We start from the raw sequence: 23,947 nt of genomic DNA, 5'->3' as shown, positions 1-23,947 counted from the left end.
TCGTGCTGGAATACGGACGACTGTGCTAGCTCACCAGCCAACGTTACAGCTTTATTAACGCAAGAAGTCACTGCTCTGACACCGAAGATATGGCATCGCGAGCCTACGGTGCTTGTGTCCTGTGTCAAAGGGCAGTTGTCGTGAGGATGACATGCAGGGTGAGTTCAGTTTGAGCTGTTGCTGGATGTCATTGAAGGCAGCATCTTACCAGGGAGGTCACACAGCTTTCAAACTCACTGAACAGGGTTAACTAATGTAATAAACTCAACACTTTTTTTGTAATAAACTGAATCCAAAACAAATATCTTCATCAGTGAACATGAAGCAATAGCTAAACTGTAAGCTGACTACCCAAAATAACATGGGTTCTGTTCATGTTTATTTAACCACCTTTATGTGGCAAGTAGATGCACAAGGAACTTGACTTGACTCATTTCTGTTGACATTTATAAGACAGTTACATGACGCAGGATTTACACTTTTACATTTGGATTTACACGGGATTTGTTTTTTGTAAAGCATCTTGTAAACTCTGATCAAGAAAGGTGCTATAAAAAATAATGTGTATTATTATTATTATTAGTAGTAGTAGTAGTAGTACAACATACACTATATATGTGTAGGACAAAACTTAACAGGACCTCACCCATAGTGCAGACAAGATGTGCCGTATGGAATAAACATAAACCCACTACAAGTACACATAACAGGACAATTTAATCAATTAAATTAGAATTAACTGTAATCCTTGAATGTGCCATAAACTGGACAATATTTACCAATGCAATACTTTGTGCTATTAAAGTAGGATCTGTGTATTAACCTGGCTTGGATGTTAGAGGAAAAGCAGGGCAGGGCAGGGGAGAGCTCTTAATCAGGTGATAAAGGAATGTTTATTTTTTTTTTTACCTTTTTTACTTTCAGGGAATGAGTGCAGCAGCACACCCACAGTCCCAGGTGGATTTCTTAAACGGAGCGCCGCACAGGAAGCACCCAGGTGTGACCAACCTGAAAACACTGCGCCTACCTGAGGAACTCCACAGAGCCGCACAGTCAGTTATTCACAGTAGGTTAACTTGCCACTGACTGTACGTTTCACTGTCAATTAAACCAATGTAACTGTTTTTATAGCTTCACGAGCAAGACATTCATGTGAGAAAGTCCTGAAATTAATAGAAATGCCGTTGGTAGTAAAGGTTACTACCAAGGTTATTATAGTTTTGCATTTTTCATTAGTTTTTATTTTTATTTCGTTTTGACTTTTTGTTTTCAATTTCAGTTTAGTTTTAATTAGTTTTTAAAGCGGGCTTGCTAGTTTAGTTTTTATTTTTTGAAAATGCTTAGTTTTAGTTTAGTTTTTATTAGTTTCAGTGTTAGTTTTAGTCTTTTTTTTGTAATATGGGGTATTTGTCAGGGGCGAGATTCAAGTCAAAGTAAAAAAAAAAAAAAATTGGAAGATAGATTTCATATCCACCCAAAATACTAGGCTTATGTATGAAATAAATTGACAAAGATGAAAACTAAAGACATTTTCTCTATAATTTTAGTTTATTTTAGTTAGTTTTGTAAACACACAATACAGTTTCAGTTAGTTATTGTTTTTTTGTAAAGCCTCGTTTTTATTTTTATTTCAGTTAACGAAAAATGTTTTTTCACACCTAGTTTTCGTTATTTCGTTAGTTTTCATTAACGATAATAACCTTGGTTACTACTCTGATTTGACTTGACGGTGTGCCTCTTCATCCTCCATCCCCACCTTTAGGTGCTGAGGTGTCGGGGCTGACTGACCGCGCTCGCAGCCTCACAAACATGTTGTGGAGCAGGAAGAGAGCAGCCGAGGATTCGACACTGAGGAAGAAAGCCATGAGCCTGGAGAAAGTCCTGTGGGAGAGAGCGAAGGAGAGGAGAGGAGGTAGTGAGAAGAGGATATATAATAATAATAATTTGGATGGAGATGATTTGATGCCAGGCAGTGTCTTTGACGTGTGTTTGGGAAAAATAATGTGCTTTATATTGTAGATCTAGACGAGCAAGTGCTGGAGGCCCGTATTAAGAAGAAAGTGCTGTCAGAACTCAAAAGAACAACGTATCGCTGGACTCCCATCAAGTAACTTTTGCTTTTATCTAACTCTTTCTTTTATGTAAGGATACTATCCATTAATTTATTCAACCTTTTTACAAGTTGGGTATATTCAGATGTGCTCTCAATGTATTTAACTTTCCGCTTCACTCATCTTAACTCAAAATACAGGTCTGTTTTACACCAGTGTTCACAAATGTTTCAAATTTAAACCTTTTTATAGCCTTAAAATACATGGGCACTCAACTTAGTTTTCATATACTGATTGTTTTATTGCATCAAAAGCTTAGCCTCTTAATTTCATTGTAGAAAAAAATATCTTCACTCCAATAAAGTGTCTAAACAAAGCTAGTAGTGGATCAGTTGTGCTATACTGTAATCACACTTTGGGCCTTTTTAACTGGTGATTTCTCCTTTGGTTGAGCCTGAGACGTTGATGAGTTTTATTTAATTCACCCCTCTGTGTGTCAGGTATGATGAACAGCTGGGTGTGGTTTACATGGCGGCTCGGCTGGCCGGAGGCTACGCTGCAGTGAGGAGGGCTCTGAACGAGGTACGGACGATAGGTTTCCACTCGCCAGGGATGCAAACTTATCACCTCTCATACCTTTTGTTGGCTTGGAATGGGTCGCCCACGCTACTCGTGTAAATTCAATGAGAACTGGTATCAAGTCAAGTGTATTTATATAGCCCTTTATCACAAGCATGTCTCATGGTAATAAAAATGAGGGGTGGTGTCATAATAGTTATTTTTAGTATAGTTATAGTTTTTTACCACAATATATAATAATACTGGTTATTGTCCCATCCCTAGTACCTAGCCGTCTTATGACTGGGGAAACTGAACTCGACAGTCAAAATCAAGAATATTGAATTGTCTACTGGTGATGATCTACTAGTGGGAATATTCTTTGGAGTCAGGTGGCGGCTCAAAAAAACGAATTATACTCATGAAAGTGATGCCCTGAAATACATATTTTTCTACCTTCCTCTGCTCATTCTCTTCCTCTGTTCATCCTTTGAACCAAAGTTACCCTTGGAATGATTTTGTAGTGACACTGACTTTTTTCAAAAAATGTTCATCAAATTTGCATCCCTGATTCTCATTCCCACACTCTTTGATAACTTACGGTACACACACACACACACACACACACACTCACTGATATTCTCCTGCCACAAAGTTTAGACCTCACCGCTCTCCTCCCGTCATTCCCGTCTGCCATTTTCTTCCCTAAATTACTGTTTTCTTCATCTTTCCAGATAAAGAAGAGAGATCCCTCCTTTGCTCCTCACTCTCTCCTGGACTTTGGTTCTGGGTTGGGAACGGCTGTCTGGTGAGTGTCCGCATGCATGAGCATTAAGAGTGTCTTCATCCATCTTGTTTGACTCTACATTCACTCTCCCCCCTCCCCCCCCCCCAGGGCGTCACACTTCTGCTGGGGAGACAGTTTGAAGGAGATGGTGTGTGTGGACAGCTCCGGGCCGATGAACACCCTGGCAGAGCGACTTCTCAAAGGTACACACACACACACACACACACACACACACACACTGTTAATTTACTATAGCACCTTTGCTTAACAAGAACCCCACCGTACCAATTCTTGTGCTGTCCTTCTGTCGCATATTTTATGAGAAAATCTGACAATTTTCATTCTTTTTTGCTCAGGCGACAACGAAAAAGCTGAGCCTCACATCAAGCAAGTCTACTTCCGACAGTTCCTCCCCGTTTCCCCGAAGGTGAGCTCCCTTCCTTTTTATGCCAGTGAAAGAAAAACTGACTGTATTCACCGGTAACAAGCCGGTCTTTTCACTTCTTACTTCAAAGGGAGCTCTAGCCGAGGAGTAATTTCTTGTCATGTGTGAATAGATAGATTCCGGCTTTTAGCCTTTGATGATTCAAAGCCAGAAACTCTCAAAAGATATTTCTCTTTGAGGAATTTACAGCTTTAAAGCCAACTGTGAAAAGATTTATTTTTTTATTAAAGAGTAACAAAACACCAAGTGATGTCACCACCAAAGAACAGCCAATAGCAATTTCAGTAGCATGCTTTTTACCAATAGATGTCAGACTTTACACAGATTTGGGTTTGTTACTCTTTAATGATCATCATATCAAGGCCTATGAATAGTTTGATTATCAGTGTTACCCACAGGTGTTTAGGTTATTTATGAAAGCAGGAGGCTGGGTAAGATAGTCAGCAGTGGAATAGGCTGTACATGCATCATGAAATCTTTTACATTTGCTGTTTGAAACAGCCGGTGTCTGGTCGCCCTTTCCTGATGCGTTTTATGTTTCAGACAGGAGGTTTGTTTGTAATAAATAGAAGAAGAACTGGGCAGTTAGCATGAGCAGCGATAGCCACCATGGACGAACAGACAAAGAGCGCCACCTACAGAAACTCAAACTGCATCAACAGAAAATCCAACACAGTCCCGCCCACACTGTTTGACTGACAGGTGATCTGTGGGAAGTGCAGTGCAGAAACACCACAGCAATGAGCGCTTAGCTTAGCTCAAAGATGGAGACAAAATAATAAAAACAGTGAGGATCTCAGGATTTTGTTTTGTTTTGTCAGTTTGGAAAATCTATTTTTGGTGGCACTCCATAAACACAGGCATGTCCACCACAAATGGATATTCCAAACTACAAATAAAAACAAACATTTTGTATGGGAAGCCCTGACAATCCAGTGTGTCTCCTCTCAGGTGCAGTTCGACGTGGTCGTCGGGGCCTTTTCCCTCTCTGAACTTTCCAGTAAGAAGGAGCGAGACGAGACGCTGTTCACTCTGTGGAGGAAGACCAGCTCTTATCTGGTTGGTTGAAATAACGACACCACACCACCTTATAATATGTCTAGTTCACTGTCCATTTGTCCTGAGTTGCTAATATGTCTCTGCACCAACATCGCCAAGATACATTTCTGTGTATTTAGTATAATTGGTGATTAAAATGATTCTGATAACTATGAGTCCTATCTTATTAAATAACATTTGATCACATTTTCTAATGTTTCCTGTTACAGGTGCTGGTTGAAAATGGGACCAAAGAGGGTCATCAGATACTCATGGAGGCCAGAGATATTTTATTAACGGTATTTAAATATTTTCTCTTTCAGTGTCCTAATGCAAAATAATGTTTACCCAGTTACTGGAAGCAGACTGACAGTATTCTCTCTCTGCTGCCTACAGAAACAAGAGAAGACCGTCCATGACACCAGAGCAGCGTCAGTGTTTGCCCCCGTATGTGTTTACATTCTACTTCTATACATTAATACATATTCGATTACCAGTGTTACAGTGTGTTACAGTATTACATCCCTTCTGTACTGTTCTCTGCTGTTTTCCCAGTGTCCTCATGAACTGATGTGTCCTAAGCTGGCCCGTCTGTCCGCACCACCCTGCAACTTCAACCAGCTGTACCACCCTCTGCCATTACCTGGGGTGAGATACAACTCTAGAGAATTACTTGATGAATTACATGTCTGTCTGTGGTGCTCTGCTTGAGAGGCAAACAAATGATCTAGGGTTAGTTGGTTGATTTGTTAAACTAGACTTTGTTTCCCTCTTCTTGCTCTCTCCCCTCCTTCCCTACACTCATGTACTTTTTCTGAGATTTTCCAGTACTTGAATTTTCAAAAGAAGGATACCAAAGCACTTCAACTTGCAGATAAAAGAGACAGTTATTGAGGTGAACGACCTATGCGTTGCACCCCACACAGGCCGCCATTTTGTTGAAGAGGCCTTGATATCTTACTTTTTGAAAAACGGTTTGTAACCATGACAGCCAAGCAGCAGCAATTGAGCATACACACAGAGAGAAGCGCTCCTTATTGTCTGCTTCTCACTGTGAAGCTTCATGCTGTTACTGTGTAATTTGCTGATGATGCCATGGTCAGGTCCACCTTGTAAAAGGGAACCTTGACCTCAACAGGATGTGGGTTTTTTTTATAAATATATATTTTGGCAACATCTTTGATGCTAAGTGCTCATTGCTGTGGTGTTTCTGCACTGCACTTCCCAGAGATCACCTGTCAATCAAACAGTGTGGGCGGGACTGTGTCTTTGTCTTTTTCCATGGATTTTCTGTTGATGCAGTTTGAGTTTCTGCAGGTGGCTCCAGCTCTTTTTCTCTGTCTGTTCAGCCATGGTGGCTATCACTGCTCATGCTAACTACCCAGTTCTTCTTCTATTTATTACAAAAAAAAAATGCTTTTACTGCTGCTGTAAAACGTAAAACACATCACTTCCTGCGTGCCAGAGGATTTTTCCCAGGAAAGACCTCGGGAAAGACCTACCAGACACCGGGTGTTTAGAACACAAAATGTAAAATGTTTCATAAACTGTGTATGGGTTGGATCACTGAAATATAGATATAGATATTTAAAGCACTGAATAACAGATCAATCACATTGCCTTTCAGCAACCTGACCGACAGACAGAGAAGTTCAGCTACCTGATTCTGACCCGGTCTGAGCCGGCGGAGGCGGACGGAGAAGGTCTGGACTGGGCCCGGCTCATCGCACCGGTGCTGCGCAGACCCAGACACGTTCACTGTCACATGTGCTGTCCCGACGGACAGCTGCAGCACGTGGTGGTGACCGCCAGAAAACACAGCAGGTACAACTCTGTCTAACGTGTCAGCAGCATGTTTGTAGTTGACAGTAAATCCCCCTGAACTCAGTGTACCCTCCCTTTGTGATTCATAACCCCAACCCTTATTTGTAAAAAAAATTCCACCCCTTTTAATGCTAATATACATAAATCTGTGATCAGTGTAAGAAATTAACTTTTTGCCTCACCTGCCAAGGGCTGGTAAACAAATTTAAAATAATTTACCTGGGTTAGTATTAGCCTAATTTCAACCCTGATTTTTATCGGCCAAATTAATGAATATACTAATTCATATTTTTCATAAAAATATGCCACCCTACTTCTTGTTTTCCTACTTTCTCATTTTGTGCATAGAATCAGGTATTGTCTGTTAATTTAAAACTTGCTCAGTCACCTATACAAAGGAACAACTTTGCAATTCATCATGAAGTGAAGCAGAACTGAAATTACAAGAAAGCATTCGAAGCGAAGGTTCAAAGTTTGAGAACAGGCAAAGATCAAAGACTGTATTTAACTATATTATCGTCTTAAAAAGTTATCAGGCAGTGTGGCAGGTGAGTCTGATTGATTTATCTGCCGGACACAAATTTTATCGACATTTGGCACTAGGCAAATTTCAGACCCAGTCTATAATATAAATATATAGTATTTATTATTGTATGTGTTATAACAATGGTCATGGTCCATGATTGGAGTTCATTGTTTGCACAATCTCTTAATTTACCACTGAATGATTCATTAATATTTCCCAGAATTTTGGTGATGTTATTGTTGTATTTTCCTCTATCAGAGATGTGTACCGCTGCGCCCGGAGCAGCGACTGGGGAGATCAACTTCCAATCATTCAGCAAGAGGAGGCGGACGTGCAGAGTGATTCAGAGTGAACAGATGCAGTGGAATAAACCCCAACACTGACATAAGGATGACCTACAAAGACTCATCAGCTGTTAGCTAACCACAACATCTGTATTTGGTGATGAAGAGCCACCTAGTTGTCCTCATTTGATTTCATTTACCTGTACTTGTATGTTGCCTAACAGTTGATGTATCTTGATAATGCTGCTCATATAGTTGCCAGACAGCAGTTACCGGAATTGGTAAAATATTGACTAACAACTGGTGTGACTCTCAAGAACACTACAATAAAAAGTCATAATGTTCAGCCAATAAGCCAGTGCCGCATATTTGAACCCAACTTTATTGTGCACCACCTTCAACAAACTATCTGACCACGCAGGCTGTAATCTGGACCATTTCCATGAAGAGAAAATCTGATGTTTGAAAAGTCTGAAACTGGAGGATGAGTCATGTCCTCCTGTTACTGCGCTTCACATGAGAAATTACTGATTCCATATTTGACAAGATTCCCACAACCCCGCAGCAGTTGTCCTGGTAATTTCATATCATTGCTGCTTGTAATTGATGTGATTATGATGCCAGTGCTGATCAAGTCTAGTCAAGTCTCAGATATATGAAAGTTCTCTGATGTGGAGGAGGAAATTAGTATTGCATAAGACCAACACGCCAGGCAGCTGTTAAAAAAACCAGATGGCCACCAACAGTCTGTCACAGCAATGTTCGGAAGGAACTCAGGAGAGCAGCATCCGGACCACAGATGGTCATGGAGGCCTGAAGATGTCCTGGTCTGTTTGGAGATGTCCTGGTGTGTTCGGTGTAGACGGCATTATCGGTATTTTCCAGCACATCCCCCATGCTGCAGTCGGCAGGAATAAAAGGTTCAAGGAAAACAAATGAGGAGAAGTGCAGAAAACAGATCTGCCTCAGAAGAAATCGTGTTTTTTATCTAATTACTAAAACTGTTACTGTGTGATATGAAAACACCTTGCAAGCAGTCCTCCGATCTGAAGAATGTGAGATTTCTGTATCGTTTATGTTTTGTGATCCTAGGCTCCTGATCAGAGAATTGTATGAGTTGTCATTGTTCTGAATATTCTTGGCATAACGATACACGCATAAATACAGATTTTTTTTTTTTTTAAATTCAGCGCTAGATTTCATAAATGCTGAAGAATCGAGTCACAATCAGATTCTGAACAAGGCTCTTCTCCATTTATATCTCCGTTAACTCCCAACGATCTCCTTCAGGGCGGAGGTCAAGTCCGGGTACTTGTACTGAAATCCGGACTCCAAAGTCCTCTTGGGCGTTACTTTCTGGCCCTGGGTGAGGACCACGGCTCTCTCGGACCCCATCAGAGCATTCATGACGAAGCCGGGCACGGGAAAGACGGTGGGCCGCCTCAGGATCCGGCCCAGCTCTTTAGTGAACTCATAGTTGGTGTTCAGCGCCGGGGCGACTCCGTTGAACACCTGCGGGACGGGGGAGGGCGGGTCAGCAGGCGGGTCGGCAGGCGGCTCCAGGGCGCGGCTGATGATTCCCGCCAGGTCCGAGACGTGGATCCAGGGGAACGGCTGGCTCCCGGACCCCAGGGTGCCGCCGAGGCCGAGCCAGAAGGGCAGCAGCATTTGCTTCATGGCACCGCCGTCACGACCCAGTACTGCCCCTGGTGGAGGGGGAGGGGGGGACACCAGGGAATGTCAGATTGGTAGAGAGAAACACTGCTGTCACTATTTTAAGTTATGCCAAAACACTGAAGAACACCAACACAAAATATACTTGAATTACACGTTATATGTGTGTAATTTAAAGCTGCACTAGGCAAGATATTTATCTAAAATCAAACATGTTTTACCAGCCTAAATCACAAAGTGGGGCTGCAACAGAGTCGGGGATGGACACTTCTCCACCCACAAGTGACAAATCAAAATTTAAGCGTGAAATCCAAACTGTCTCCTAAACAGCAGTTAGCAGCTTTCCGTCCAGAGAAAGCTGGACTCACCAACGTTAGATCTTTTCCTCTCTCATCTCTTTAGTATAAAGCATCACAGACTGCCCAGGTTTCTAAACAAGAGCGTGCTGTGTGCAGTTTACTGATGTTGCATTAAATGATTTCTGGGTATTGAAGTTCAAATGTTTACCTCTCTCTCCTATTTGGCGCCGCTAACATGCAAAGTTGCCTAGTGTAGCTTTCATTGTTTGCACAATCTCTTTATTTACCACTGAATGACTCATTAATATTTCCCAGAATTTTGGTGATGTTATTGTTGTATTTTCCTCTATCAGAGATGTGTACCGCTGCGCCCGGAGCAGCGACTGAGGAGATCAACTTCCAATCATTCAGCAAGAGGAGGCGGACGTGCAGAGTGATTCAGAGTGAACAGATGCAGTGGAATAAACCCCAACACTGACATAAGGATGACCTACAAAGACTCATCAGCTTTCTAAACAAGAGCGTGCTGTGTGCAGTTTACTGATGTTGCATTAAATGATTTCTGGGTATTGAAGTTCAAATGTTTACCTCTCGCTCCTATTTGGCGCCGCTAACATGCAAAGTTGCCTAGTGTAGCTTTAAGTAAAGTGTTCAATAAATGGCTCATTTTGTACGTACCAGGCCTGATGACCACTTGTTTGGTTATCTTTGCCACATTCTCAGGAAGACAAGCCGCCGCCTCCCACTCCTTCACTAATTGTGACAGGAGGTCGAATGGCGTCCATTCACTGTCTTCCGTGTACTGGGCTTCAAGACTGGGCTTGTAGCATGCTGTGGGTCAAAAGCACATGGTTAGCTCATATAAGTAAGTACTGTACAACATTATTAAAACCCAGTAGATGTTACTGTCTGCACTGTGTGAGCACTTGATTATCAGGCAGCTGTCCAGAGCTACATTTATACATGACACTGGCTCTCCTCCTTCAGTCAATCGAATCATCCTGTCTGCCTAGCCTGGAAGCACTGTAGGATTTGCAGGTTTTCTCTTTGTGACAGAGACCCACCTACACCTGACACCAGGACCCAGGAGTGAGGAGGACTGGGGGAAGCAGCGATGGCTTGAGCCAGAGTCTTTGTGGTGTCGATGCGACTGGAGAACAAATCCTTCTTGTAACTCTCGTTCCACCTGAAACACCAAATAGATTTTTGCTATTTCTGAGAGGAATTGGTCTTGCAAGTAGAGAAAAAAACAAAAACAAAAACAAACAACAGAGAGAGTAGACCCAGTGCTCATACTTTTTAGAAATTACAGTTTATCCATCCACTATATAAACTATATCACAGTTAATCCAGACAGGAGGTCCAATGCTATCCATTTCTGTGGGAAGTATTGAGAAATTGGAAGCTATGACTGAGCAGGGCAAATAATCGATGATGAATTGAATTGTGCAGCTGCTCACCAGCGCAGTGGGTTCATGAGATTCTCTCCAGCCAAGTTGACAGCGCCCTCGCATGGTGGGAGGCCGCCAGACTCCAACTCACCCTGCAACAACACAGAGGAGGAATGGGAAAACAATGGAAATCAACATCAGAAACGCTTTATTATTATTTGTATGTGGCATTGAATTTGGTGTACACACTGACTCATGGTACGAGCACGACAGGACCTCACATACAGTGTGAGATCTGGTAGATTTGATAGACAGTAGACTATAAACATCACTCTACAAATATAGACTTTAGACACTTTTAATAGTTTTATATTTTTATCTTCATAGTTTTATAGTCATTTGTATTGCCTTATTATCTTTCCTGAACTATTTTTATTACCTTTCCTGTACTGCCTTGTAGAGCTACAACGATTAATCGATTAGTTGTCAACTATTAAATTAATCACCAACTATTTTGATAATCGATTAATCGGTTTGAGTAATTTTTTAAGAAAAATAAGTCAAAATTCTGTGATTCCAGCTTCTTAAATGTGAATATTTTCTGGTTTCTTTACTCCTCTATGACAGTAAACTGAATATCTTTGGGTTGTGGACAAAACAAGACATTTGAGGACGTCATCTTGGGCTTTGGGAAACACTGATCGACGTTTTTCACCATTTTCTGACATTTTATAGACCAAACAACTAATCAATTAATCGAGAAAATAATCAACAGATTAATCAACAATGAAAATAATCGTTAGTTGCAGCCCTACTGCCTTGGCTTTGTTCTGCCAATTGCTGCTGTGACACCTGAATGTCCAGTAGGGGATCAATAAAGTGCAATCTTATATCATTTTAAAAAACTCCATCACTGTATATTTCAGCAGCGTGGCACTCAGTATGGCTGCAGGCTGCAGCTGTAGAGCAGGTACAGTAAGCGCTGCCTCGTGCTCAGGAGCGGTGGTGAATGGGGATTACCAGGATGAGACACTGTCTGACCCCGGTGTGGTGAATCAATCTGTGACCTACCCACGTTATCTTCCCCGGACCGGGCTGGCGAGATATCACTGTGACCTCATGACCTTTGTCTCGGAGCAAGCGAGTCAGCTCGCGGCCCACGAAGCCAGACCCTCCTCCTTCAAGGAAGAAAATACAGAGGAATGGACAAGAAAAGAAAAGAGCAGATGACACATATGATCACACTACAGAATCAATCAGTACAGCTACTGTTGGCATGAATAAGAGAAAGGTTGATTGTATGTTTCCTAATGTAATTTATACTAGCCTAAATGTTGAGTATGTTTAATATGATGGCTGTAAAAATGACTTTGAACATAGGTATCACAGAGCAGAAGTTACTAACACTGCAGTACAACTTGACAGACCAGTGCGCATGCGTACATGACATGCTTACAAAACAGCACAAATTTAACAGTATTATTTTAGGGAACATGGCTTTGAATAACAATGAAACCGTGCGAAAGTTAGCGGTTGGCACATAGCATGCAAGTCTGACATACCAGTCATATTTGTGACAGACACAAGCGAAACATGTAACGTTAGCTAATGATCAGAGGTGAGGATACTCAGTTTGTGCTTGCAGTGCTACGAAGCTAACATTAGCTAGCTGGCAGTGTTATGTCACATTGACCTTTTCTGAAACAAATTAGCTATAATTATACATTTGCAACTGACGTACCTATTAAGACTCTCATCGCCACCTAATTACCACCAAATGCTGAAGGAAACCGTTGTAGTTCCCTGCAAGTCACCCGCTGTCTTGATAAACTATGCTGTCCAGCTTCAATGAACGTCAGTGAGGTGTTTATTGCCTTTTTGGACCAATAGGAGTTCCGTACGTAATGTTATGGCACCAATCAAGGCAAGGAACTGTACAAGTACTGCGCTAGTTTAATACAGCCATGGTTCTGCGTGGGAATTTGCTTATAAATAACAGGTGGAATTCAATCACGGACTTGGTTAGATAAAGCTGGTTATTTGTTGATAGATAAGACCACTTTATACAAAGTGGTTCAAGTCACTTGTGTAATCAGAAATGTATTGATCCAGTGGTTCTCACATATTTTACATTTTCATGTCAGGGACTCCAAATTAGATGCACATTAGACCACGAACCCCTATTTGAGTAGATTCTGTATCAAAGAACACCATCTAAGAAAAGTTTTTGTTGTCAGTTAAGGTTTACTGTAGAAATGCATAGTGTCTATACTATAGGTGGGGAATGGGTCCTGTACATTGTCTCACTGTGCTAACTTCTAGTGAGAGGAAAAAAATAGTGAAATATTTGTACTGTAGCCTACTTGTACCTGTATGTCCATTTTATTGCCTTCTTGTGTTTTGGCACACACTTTTATTTAAAGTTCCATCTGTTTTTAAATGTATCTCTGTTTGTTTGTTTGTTTGTTTATTTTAGTTGCACCTGTTTATCTCTTGTATTACCTTTTATTCCTATTTTTTATCATTTCTTTTCGGCATACACTTTTATGCAAAGTTCGATCTGTTTTAAATTGTATCTCTGTTTGTTTGTGTGTTTTTAGTTGTACCTGTCCACCTCATATATTACCTTTTATGCCTATTTTCTTTTATTGCTGCTTTTGGATTTTATTGTATGTAAAGCACTTTGTAAACATTGTTTTTAGAAAAGTGCTATACAAATAAAGTTATTATTATTATTAAAGTTATTATTAAATGGCATTTTTTCCCCACTTTTTTCTCGGGACCCTCGCCCCCTTCAAAGACCCCTGGAGGTGGGACTTTGGGAAGCAATGTGCAAGACAATGAAGAAAATGGCAATATATATTATATTTTATTGTTAATTTTACAGTTTATTTTATTACTTTATTCATGGCATAAAATTCGGTCTGCGTGGAAAAACTGGACAATGACGGAAAATAATATACATGTGGCCTAATCATCATTCCCTATAATAACACCTTTAACATCATTTTGGTGGTTATTTGTACACGAATAGGCTAAAAACAGTGTGGTTTTTCAATGTGTTATAAAAACCTCCCTTTTTACGTTAGTGCCAGACCCGGAAGCGACATGCGTGTTTTGTGACGGGATGACAACAAACACGTGGTTTTGATAAAGGGATAAATTGGGCCTCAGCCTCATTAGCGGTCCTTTTCCTCATGTTGTAGCGGTCGGAGAGGTTTACCTCGGGTTTCTGGAGCGGGACGAGTACCAGTCTGTCTTCAACTAACTACACGGTATGTCTCTATTGTGTTTTTCATGAAAGTTAATTATCAGTGTAGTAATTTATCCATTAATATGCGGATGTGCCTCTTTGTAGCGTTTTTCCTCAGAGATAGCTCGCCGCTTCAGTAGCACCAGCCGACCTCATGGTTGATGCTAATGAGCCAAGTGGCGTTTTATTTGGCAAATCCCAGCTAAAATTCAACTCTGTATCGATGGTAACGGTGATATTGGAGAAATTTACTTACTTATTGACGTTATTGGTTAACTCTCGGTGGGCTGAGTCGAAATGCACGAGCTTCCGCAAGTGAACTGACCGGCCTTAACGATAAAAAAAAAGAAACAAGACAATAGAAATCCTAGCATAAGGTTTAAAAGGATGCTGATCAAATATCAAGCAACACTAGAAGTCCTTATATGAATATTAATGATACACAGAAAATAACCCTAAAGTATGATATGGGCACAATAGCCTATACTTTATATCCAGTAGGCCTACCACACATTATCTTCATGATATAGGAGTATTGGGTATACTTGGGTATTGTAGTGGGGTTTTTTTTCTTCCTGAGCCTTGCAGCAGGTGCACGTTGCTGCTACTGCATCAGATGCCAAATTATTTTCAGATGAGTCAGTCAGAGTAGCAGCCGGTTCTGTATCTCGGTCAAACCTGAAATGATGAGTTGCATGTGAGTCCGTGTTTCACCTGAACCTCGTGATTAGTCTTTCACTGCGCTGACGGGTTTGACCGTGCAGGACACTACTTATAATCAGGCTATGAAGCATCGCCTTTGTATTGCAAGTAAGACTAAATGTTTCATGTTTTTCTGTCTGTAGGAGTGAAGAGCCCGGACTGGATTGAGCACAATGAGGTAAGGCCACACAGCCTCATGTTCATGCCCTCTGAGACTTGGTTATGAGCTGCATGTGCTCTTTGTTTCACCTGAAGTTGCTTTGACTTTGCATGTGGACTGAATGGAAACCATGTGAGACTGAATACAGTTGTTTGGTGTGTATATACTCACTTTATTTTCTTTTTGCCCTAGGTATTGGAAATGCTGCATGAACTGAATCAGCTCTGGAGTTTGGTGGGGTTTTTTTTACAGTTAAAGCTACTTGTTAAAGTTGAATACACTTATTTACTTGTTTGCTGTGTACAGATTTTGGTTGAGGTAGAAACTCACAAAGATGTATTGTTTGAAAACAGTCCTTTATCACCTAGATTTCAGTTAAAAGATGTATGCAGAATGCATGAGGACCTATTCCCGAGTTTTGTCTTTATCAGTTTGCCTTGTTTAATGTGACCTATGGAAGCACACAGTTGAATTTCTTGTATGTGCAAACTTACCTGACCAATAAAACTGATTCTGAAACTTGATTGTCTGTTAATCTTCCATCAACTTTTGGTACTTGCATGTTAAATCTGTGGAGGCAGTAGAATTTACTGGGTCGGGGGTAAATCTGAGGATCACTGATCGGGTTGCATGAGTAAACTTATGAGTTTGGGCAATAAATTCCATATAAATGTGACACAAAGCATGGTGGGAAAGTGGATGTTGTGCCACGTTTGGAGAGGAAATTGGTCAACTGCATGTGACAGTTGTCTGTTTTTCCCTGGAAAACAGTTTGGGTGAGGAAGTGCCGTTTGTCCCCAGGGAGTTTGTTTAATGCTGAAGTTTGGTAACATTATGATCTTGTATAAATGCACAAAGCTATTTCAGTAAAACTTCATTTTTCATCCCTGTTTCAGAAAAAACTCATTCTAATGGAGTCGTGAATATTGAGTATGTGAAATTATAGCTGCATGGAGTCAAGAGGAATGTTCAACTCAAAGAAATTATGCTTATACCAAATTCTTTTTGTCAACTTTATTTTACAAAAGTCAGTGCTCAATGCATCATAAAAATAGAGATAAAAAAAAAAACCTTAGAGTAGAGTGCCCCTTTGAGAACATTTCACATCAGTAAACATTCATTAGATATGACTCAAGTGTGTCTGAAGCGCTGTGATCTACTGTGCAACATGAATTCAAAAGACCGCTTTGCATTGTGGGAGTTTTTGCTTTAAAACTTCCAAGTGGGGAACAAATTTCTGGAACTAACATGTAAGTGAAAGATCTAATTTAACAAACTCCTCCCTTTGTAACTAGACTGAACTGGCTGAGGGACAAATATTTGATTCATTTGTGTTCAATGTGACTTATTTTGAACAATAACCATTAACTTATAAAGGAACCAGGTTTCTTAACACATCTCAGGGGGATTTTAGCTGTGGATGAACACAGAGTACTCAAGCACAGTGAGGAATACATGGTACATTTACAGTTGGCATTAAGAATTAAGTTGCAGAGATTTAAAAAACAAAAAACACCCTCTTTCGAGACAATAAAGAAAAATGCAGAAAAATGTGGTCAACTTATGCTGATAAAACACAAGCTCTGTTGTTAATGTGTTATAAGCCAGTGTTATAAACCCTACTAGCTGTATACAAGTGTGTGTTTATGGTGCCTTGTAATGCCTATACGATGAACATTTGGTTATTAATAAGTAATAAAACAAAAAAAATGCTTAAAAGTAATCTCTTTGGCCTGAAAGTGGCTGCAAACTGAACAGTGTAATGGGAACAGTTGAGCAAAATTTGAATTTGCTCTTCTGCAATTGCATGGCATGTACCTGGAAAGCGAGTTTATTGAGTGATTTAATTAAAGTTCTTGTTTCATCACCATGTACACGCTCCCTTAATAATTATGCTATTTACAATTCAGTCAGGTACAAGCAGTGCACTTTCTTGTGCCGACACTTGACATACAGTAGAATGGCACCTTTACGATACGTACATTTCACAATACACTGTATTTACAAAGCAAACTACTGTAGTTAGCATTCAGCTCTAAACCGGTGCTCTGCTTAATTGTGTTTTTTTTACACACAACAAATGCAGGCTCACATCTCTGACCAACGTCTCTACATGCGCCACATGTAATTTCACGCATCTTCAGAGTTGACTGAAAGCTCATCTTCCGTTTCGTACAGTGTTAGCTCCGTTGCTAGTCGTGGACTCCACATCTCTGAGTCCCACGCTGGTCTCTTGGCCCATGTACCGACTCTTTTTGGTCCCCGATTGGTCCAGCGACGTGCCCTCAAACAGCCGGGCCATGAAGGCAAAGCCGTTCTGCTTGATGTAGGACTTCCCAGCGAAGGTGTAGAGGACCGGGTTGGCACAGCTGCTGATGAAGGCCAGAGCCGAGGTCACCGCTCGACTGGACTTCCAGATGTGATCCAGTCTGTGGAGAGAGGGAAGGGAGGGACGAGAGGACATCTTGGTCAACAGCTACCCACACATGACTGAACTTATGTCTTGTTACATTTGGTGTTTGCGAAATACCAAATCTAAAGTCCTGTGACATTCCTGAGAGCTGCGGCTGAAAGATTTTATTCTGAAAGTACATAAAGGAAGTGTATCTGTGTGTGAGGTGTTGATTCTGAGCCGGTGTTCTGTCGAGATGTGCTACCCATCAAGATGTGCTACCAAGCGGTTCTGCACATGGGTTAGGGTTAGGGTTAGCGTTGCGATTCGCACTAAGGTAGCATTTTTCGACAAGGCAGCATAAATTGGCAGAACACCGGCCCATTTTCATCTTTCAAAAAATATCAGGATGAGTGACGCTCTAATGCTCCATCTAATCAACGTCGGAAGTGCGAAATTGCCAGCTGGTAGGTCAGAATTACAACCTCAATGCATCCTAGTGGACACCCACAAGAAAAAACGTGAAGTCCTGTTCCCCAAGCCACAGCTAATGTTATGTCAATGATTTGGCAGCATTAGCTAGCTAGTGTAGCATGTTGGCAACTGCAAGTGCAACTTAACATTTCACAGATGTTTCGATGGATTTAAGGTCATGCAATGCGGAAAATCAAACTTGATCACCCAGCTCTAAGGAATCAAAGTGTATTTTGAGCATTATAAACATGTTAAAACCTCAACTTTGCCAGTCCCACCAGTGGGTCCGTCATTACAAACACATGTTGTACGGCCAAGCTTTGTTCGAACTCACAGAACTTTATTTTAAGTTCTAGTCAAGATCCCAAGGTTTCCAAAGATACCAAATATGTTATGTTGAATTAGCCTACAGTACATGGAAATGAGTATAAAATCTAGACATCTAGGTTTTTCCATTTAATGTAGCCTAATGGTGCAGCTATAAAAAGATGGTGTCTTGTGTTTGAATATTTCACTCTATATAAGCATATATATATATATATATATACTGTACATATACTGTAGTTATATATATATAGATATATCTATATATATATATAAAATGTCAGTTTTACGCAATTTCAATCAGGAAGATTACCTAAATCCACCCATCGCTGTCTACTGTAGTTTCATTCATGCTTTCTAGTTTCAATGCTTTTGCTTTACCCAATCAGAGATGGTGAACACTTTCCCTCTTTTTCCAGAGAACCAATCAGAGTTAGTCGTCACTTGCCCTCTCTTTTTCAGGGAGTCATAGATAGTAAAATGTTGTTTGAAAGGGGTGAACAGCAAAAAACAAGACTTGACAAGACAAGACCAGACTGACAGGAGTTAGAGTCGGGTTGGTTGCTACTCACTTTTTTCTCACGCCTGAATCCTCTTTGTACCACTCAGCCGCCACCTTGGACAGAACAACACACACTCAGTATTCATTCAAATTACTTCTAAAAGCACATGCATGTTTTTTTATGATACAGTGAGCGTTTAGTCACATACCTGGACCATGTTGATAACATGATAGGGCAACCAGAATAAGCCGAACGTCACCACAATAGCCAAGATGAGTTTCTCGCTGCGGACCTTTCGTCTGAACTTGGTCTGCCTCAGGCGTCTCAGAATAAGCACATAGCTGATCACAATGATGGCATAAGGAAGTATGAATCCTGACACTGTCTCAAAGGCGTACTGGAACCTCACCTACACACAGGGAAGAAGATGGCAGACAGGTGTGATCATAGTATGACTGCATAGTGAATAATGTGGACATGAGTGGATCTGTCAAAACAAGACGGAGCAAGAGTCGATGGCATCAGGAATACGTTAATCTTAGTCAGAGACTTCAAATAAAATTCATGAGACAGAGCTTCACCTCACGAACAGTTGGATATTACAGATAAGGCAGTCAATGCATTTAAAACGTTTAAGTGATAATTCCTGCCATGGTGAGCTGATTTTCCAGAGTTCCCTCTTTCCCTTAATTCTTGTGTTCAAACATCTGTGATGGTTTTACTGGCTGGGATCTTTACGTACGTCTCCTGGTGCAGCATGAGGTCACCACTAAAGATGTTCTGTTTTCCAGAAAGTAAAAGTAAAGTTTTTTTCTTGTATTAAAATACAAGACAAAAAAAAATGGGTCTTTTTTTTGGCATAAATCATCAAATAGGTGTATGGTATGATAGTTTGAATAAGCTAAAAAGGTGAAAAAGTCATTTTTCATTTCAGTGTGACTTTAACACCTTATTCTAATCCATTTTATAGGAACTATACTTTCAAGTGGAAAAACACTCCTCAGACGGTCAACAAGCTTATTGGCTGAGAAAAGTCAACAGCCAATCAGATTTCTGTACTTCTTTGTTTTCCTGATGATGTGATTTTGTGTCATGAATAATAGCTTCACCTGGCAAGTGCAAAATGGACGATAAGTTGATTACATTCATTCAAAGCTTCCCAGTTTTCTACAACTTTTATTTGAAAGACTACAAGAATAAAAACCAATGCGAGAGTAGTTGCATCCATTGTTAAGCTCTGGAGTCATTTTGAGGGTTTTTGTGTTTATTTTCAATTATTGCTAGTGCTTGCTAGCTATGTTAAGTCATCAAAACAATGTAACGATATGAAAGGCAATAAATACCAATGCAGCAAAAATAAATATGATTAAAAATATATGATTTGCCTGTTCAAAACTTTGTTGCTGTACGAGACAACAACATAGATGTAACTGGAGCTTCTCGCACCGCCAGCCATCAGTCAGAATAGAGTGAACCATCAACCAAGTGTGTTGTGAACACAAGATGAAGCTCCTCCCTCTACTTACCTCTCGAGGGAGCGTGTGGTTGGGGGCGCACACCAGTCTCTCCTTATTTCTCTCATCTGTGTCCTCTCTCACTTCTCGAAACACCAGGGAGGGGATGGCGATGACCAACACCAACAGCCACATGACTAGGATCACCCGCCTCACGATCTTCTTGCTGGCCAGGGAGGACACCTTCCTCGGCCACACCACGGCCACCAGCCTGTGCACGCTCATCAGTGTGATCAGGAAGATGGAGGCGTACATGTTGGCGTTACACAGGTAGAACAATCCCTTACACAAGGCATTACCAAAGACCCACGTCTGCTTGGCCAGGTAGACCACGAAGAAGATGGTGAGTGCCATGAGGAAGCTGTCGGCGCACGCCAAGTTGAGGATGAGGAGGGTGGTGACGGAGCGCCGGCGGGCTCGAGCCAGGATGCTCCAGACGATGAAGAGGTTGCCGGGGACGCCCAGCAAGAAGACCAAGCCGAGGATGAGGGCGCCCAGGGCCGTGGAGAAGTCATTGCTCACGAGGCTGGGGTCCTCGGGATTTGCAGTTGGTTTTGTGCTGTTGACAACGAAACGATTACTTTGGTTGTTCATGCCCGAATGAGCTTAGATTCTGGGGAAGAGAGGGAAACAAAGTTAATGGGACTGAACATGGAACCTCCATGTTACACAGCAGGGTTGGGGCCATTCATAAAACTGAATTGAGAATGTATGGTAAATTCCAATTCAGTTCCTGGAGTTGGAATTGGAATGTCACCCAGCTCTAAGGAAACAGAACTGGAATTGAATCGGAATGACAGGAAACAACTGAATTAAATTCCATGAAATTCCACTTCCTAGAGGTTGTCTTGACTTACTAAACATTATAAATCAAACTTTATGAATCAAATAAAAGATAGTTAAACAAATGAAAATACACAAATTACACTTTCTGAAATTCCAATTCAATTCCGATTCTGTTTCCTGTAGGTTTTTTCCAAATTCCAATTCCAGTTCCTCAGCTGAATTGGAATTGATGCGTTCATTCATGAGTTGACCCCGACCCTGTTACACAGTGTGGTGTTAAACCATTCAAGCCTCTCTTCTTGAGGATGTTCTGGATGTTAGCGCTTCCAACTTTGGCAGAGCACCTTGCCAGCTAGTGAGTTACACAATGTAATTACCCAGTCTTTCAAACATATTTGAAGTATGAACAGCTACCTTGAATTCCTCTCACCTTCCCTTTCTGCGGCTTTATATGTAACCAATTTTTCCTCACTCTTTCAGAAAGCTGTTTATCTTATACTGTATATTTCATGAATACACAGGATCTGATACATGTCACACGTACAATTTTGGGTAACCGCGTACTTAGAAACCTGGTTTGGATGCTGGGGGTTTCTCACCTGCTCTCAACACTGATCAGATCTATACACACCTGCACTGCACAACAGTTATTCAGAAATTCTCTCAAGGTGTACTGTATCTCTCCTGATGGCTCTAAAAATGCCTGTTTGAGATCTGTGTCACACACATGGCTACCTGAGCTCACAATCGCTCACAGTCATTGCTTTTCCATCATGGCCATAGCAATCTACCTTAATAACATCGTGGACTTCTTTTGGTAAAAAATGTCTTGGTATGTCTCTACTGCCAGTATGTCTACATGTCTGTGTGATGTGGACTTACAATGTCTTGTATTACTGCTCTTTAATGTTTCCGTTTACAGGAAAAGAAGACAATCAAGTACTTATCTTTACATCTAAGTATCTAACAGTGAGAGAGATGAGAGGAGGAAGAATGTTATAGAGGGAAAAGTTCATTTAAGTCATTTAACTTCTATAAAAAGGTACTTATGTGCAGTTAAAAAAGATATGATAATTAGGTTTACCTGTCTTGCAGATACTGTACCCTTTTGCACTTAAAGGTAAATTATATGTTATAGAAAATTTTATTCAGATCATGGAGAAGTTTGGGGGCTTGATTGCTGGATTCCTGAGCACACTGACATGTCAGAATCAAAGATGCCATTAGTCTGGGGAAAAAGATTGTGCCAATAATTGCAAATAAACGTGAGAAAAACATTCATTCACTATGTGTTTATAGGGCTGGATGACGGCTGCCACCCTGACGCAGTCCCCTAAGTATTCACATCAGGCCCTCTAGCCAATAGTATACTTGTTCAAACTACTCAGCATGCTAAAACACGCCAAATATTAGCAGTGCTCTGTCAACACAGAAAAAAATGGTATTTCAACACAGTCTTTTATTCACGACTCTGATTTTTTTCCTGCCCACTCCGCTCGTCTCTTCCTCACTTTCATACAGAAACTAGTACAACCATGGACTGTAAAGGTCTCAGAGTTTTGACATTTCTATAAGAAAAAACATTAGTTTATTCTTTTTGGCTTCAAAAAGGAAAACATATTACATCCCTGACTTGTTTGCTGGTAACGCAGAACATGCACATGATGTACTCAGTCACATCAATGAGCAGCTTTTGAGGACAGGATAAGAATTATAAACATAAGGGGCACAGAGAAATGGGGTCAATTGGGTCAGAGATGATCATTCACCAGAAACTGGTTTGCTGGGCACATCATGATACGATCTCCACCAAACCACATTTTCCCATGTGAGAAAACAACATTAAATCCTTATTTCCTTAATAAATTCTAATTTCCTTGCTCCGGTCCCACTGAAGCCCTGCTGTTTATTTTCCATGATGGCTTTATATGAGAGTGAATGGGTAAACATGTGAATCAAGTCAGACTTACGTCACTAGTAAGAAACGCACAGTCACAGACAGCAGAGGCTAAGCAACACATTGCCGCTGTCAGGTGAAAAGATTGTATCTCCAGAATGACAACTTGAGGCAAATTGAGGAAAAACTAGTTCAGTGAAAGTGTTTTGTAAGCCGAGGCATCATAAAACTATCTCAACATATAAAGGACCATGCAATCCTTTAACTCAGTTAAAAACAAGAAAATCACCAAAGTTGGAGTTGTGCTATTTTCACCATCAGTGAGACAATCCAGCGATATAATTTGTCAAAATGACAAAGTGAGGGATGGAATGTAGGAAGTGTGTGCAAGACAGAGAAAGGGAAAGGGAAAAAGACAGTGTTCCTACGCAGGTCTTTAGAGTATGGAAAAGTATAGAATATGATTTGTGACAATTTTGAGCACATTTTTTATGTGAGTAAAAACACCAAAAAACCACAAGCAAGTTTTGAGGAAGTCTGAAAAATCATCACCACGCTGCAAATTGCATGTATGCCAGTAAGTTTCCCAGTAAGTATTAGTAATAGTATTAGCCAGTATTGTGGCTAATACTATTATTATTATATTTGGCCAACATGTCAAAACAGTGAGTCATATATCTGTAAGTAAAAAAAAAAAAAAAAACGTCAATGTCTGAATATTGAAGTCTAGAAAAAGTAGGGAATTTAAAAATGAAAAAAAATTTGCTCTGAAAAGGAGGTGAGGCAGATGTTGGAAATATTCGAGAGATGGAGTGAGAGAAAATGTGAGCAACAGTGAGAATAATGAGAAAGCAATAATCCAAATTAAAATGGGTTGACCCACCTTGTCAAGGCGTATTCCAGTGAAACTCCAAGAGTGTGAGGAAGCCTCTCTGTGTGTCTCTGATGTCTGTCAGATCCTGTCTCTGTTCTCTCTGGTACTGATCGTATTCCTCTGTCTCTTTTACACAGCAGTCTGCGTTAGCTCAGTCCACAATAAACTGAATTATGTCCTGCCCCACAGGC

The 23,947-nt window shown here is 40.7% G+C and overlaps 3 protein-coding genes and 1 long non-coding RNA gene across 7 annotated transcripts; 2 read left to right on the top strand and 2 right to left on the bottom strand.

Annotated features, from left to right (window-relative positions):
• Positions 1-10: 10 nt before the first annotated feature.
• mettl17 (methyltransferase like 17) lies at positions 11-7,859 on the top strand. Its single transcript, XM_071541123.1, has 14 exons — positions 11-158; positions 925-1,066; positions 1,763-1,912; positions 2,020-2,107; positions 2,552-2,633; positions 3,344-3,417; positions 3,505-3,599; positions 3,753-3,823; positions 4,793-4,900; positions 5,110-5,178; positions 5,276-5,326; positions 5,435-5,527; positions 6,507-6,703; positions 7,488-7,859. Exons 1-14 carry the CDS (start codon positions 90-92, stop codon positions 7,579-7,581), a joined length of 1,383 nt encoding a protein of 460 aa, XP_071397224.1. The 5' UTR covers positions 11-89; the 3' UTR covers positions 7,582-7,859.
• A 144-nt stretch (positions 7,860-8,003) lies between these two features.
• Positions 8,004-12,730, bottom strand: sdr39u1 (short chain dehydrogenase/reductase family 39U, member 1). Of its 4 annotated transcripts, none has more exons than XM_071541127.1 (6): positions 12,619-12,730; positions 11,949-12,055; positions 10,947-11,029; positions 10,551-10,672; positions 10,165-10,317; positions 8,004-9,219 (listed from the first exon to the last, which is right to left on the bottom strand). In XM_071541127.1, exons 1-6 carry the CDS (start codon positions 12,632-12,634, stop codon positions 8,780-8,782), a joined length of 921 nt encoding a protein of 306 aa, XP_071397228.1. In that variant the 5' UTR covers positions 12,635-12,730; the 3' UTR covers positions 8,004-8,779. The 4 variants fall into 4 exon arrangements, with proteins under 4 accessions (XP_071397228.1, XP_071397229.1, XP_071397230.1 ...); XM_071541128.1 differs by having other exon boundaries at positions 8,004-9,213; XM_071541129.1 differs by having other exon boundaries at positions 10,557-10,672.
• Positions 12,731-14,040: 1,310 nt separating this feature from the next.
• LOC139662442 (uncharacterized) lies at positions 14,041-15,509 on the top strand. Its single transcript, XR_011696646.1, has 3 exons — positions 14,041-14,152; positions 14,976-15,010; positions 15,185-15,509. It is a non-coding gene; the product is annotated as an uncharacterized lncRNA (long non-coding RNA).
• Positions 15,510-15,991: 482 nt separating this feature from the next.
• On the bottom strand, positions 15,992-23,947 carry ltb4r2b (leukotriene B4 receptor 2b). The gene is made up of 5 exons (XM_071541125.1): positions 23,766-23,947; positions 20,212-20,812; positions 18,894-19,094; positions 18,755-18,798; positions 15,992-17,421 (listed from the first exon to the last, which is right to left on the bottom strand). Exons 2-5 carry the CDS (start codon positions 20,791-20,793, stop codon positions 17,151-17,153), a joined length of 1,098 nt encoding a protein of 365 aa, XP_071397226.1. The 5' UTR covers positions 20,794-20,812; positions 23,766-23,947; the 3' UTR covers positions 15,992-17,150.

Source organism: Centroberyx affinis, unplaced genomic scaffold, assembly GCF_046629955.1.
Source record: "Centroberyx affinis isolate AG114_WGS23_722 - 3 ecotype Tasmania unplaced genomic scaffold, CSIRO-AGI_Caff_v1 ptg003790l_1, whole genome shotgun sequence".
Classification (NCBI taxonomy): Eukaryota; Metazoa; Chordata; class Actinopteri; order Beryciformes; family Berycidae; genus Centroberyx; species Centroberyx affinis.
This window is presented reverse-complemented; position numbering and strand designations above follow the sequence as displayed.

Bases quoted from the DNA above. Each gene is read 5' to 3' on its own strand.
- mettl17 (XM_071541123.1), top strand. From the start codon at position 90: ATGGCATCGCGAGCCTACGGTGCTTGTGTCCTGTGTCAAAGGGCAGTT. The intron at 1,913-2,019 runs GTAGTGAGAAGA...TTTATATTGTAG, and splicing joins AGCGAAGGAGAGGAGAGGAG to ATCTAGACGAGCAAGTGCTG. The intron at 5,528-6,506 runs GTGAGATACAAC...ATTGCCTTTCAG, and splicing joins ACCCTCTGCCATTACCTGGG to CAACCTGACCGACAGACAGA.
- sdr39u1 (XM_071541127.1), bottom strand. The intron at 10,318-10,550 runs GTGGGTCTCTGT...TTTGACCCACAG, and splicing joins GGTCCTGGTGTCAGGTGTAG to CATGCTACAAGCCCAGTCTT. The intron at 9,220-10,164 runs GTACGTACAAAA...CCCCTCCACCAG, and splicing joins ACAAGTGGTCATCAGGCCTG to GGGCAGTACTGGGTCGTGAC.
- ltb4r2b (XM_071541125.1), bottom strand. From the start codon at position 20,793: ATGAACAACCAAAGTAATCGTTTCGTTGTCAACAGCACAAAACCAACT. The intron at 19,095-20,211 runs GTAAGTAGAGGG...CCCTGTGTGTAG, and splicing joins ACCACACGCTCCCTCGAGAG to GTGAGGTTCCAGTACGCCTT. The intron at 18,799-18,893 runs GTATGTGACTAA...GTTCTGTCCAAG, and splicing joins ATGTTATCAACATGGTCCAG to GTGGCGGCTGAGTGGTACAA.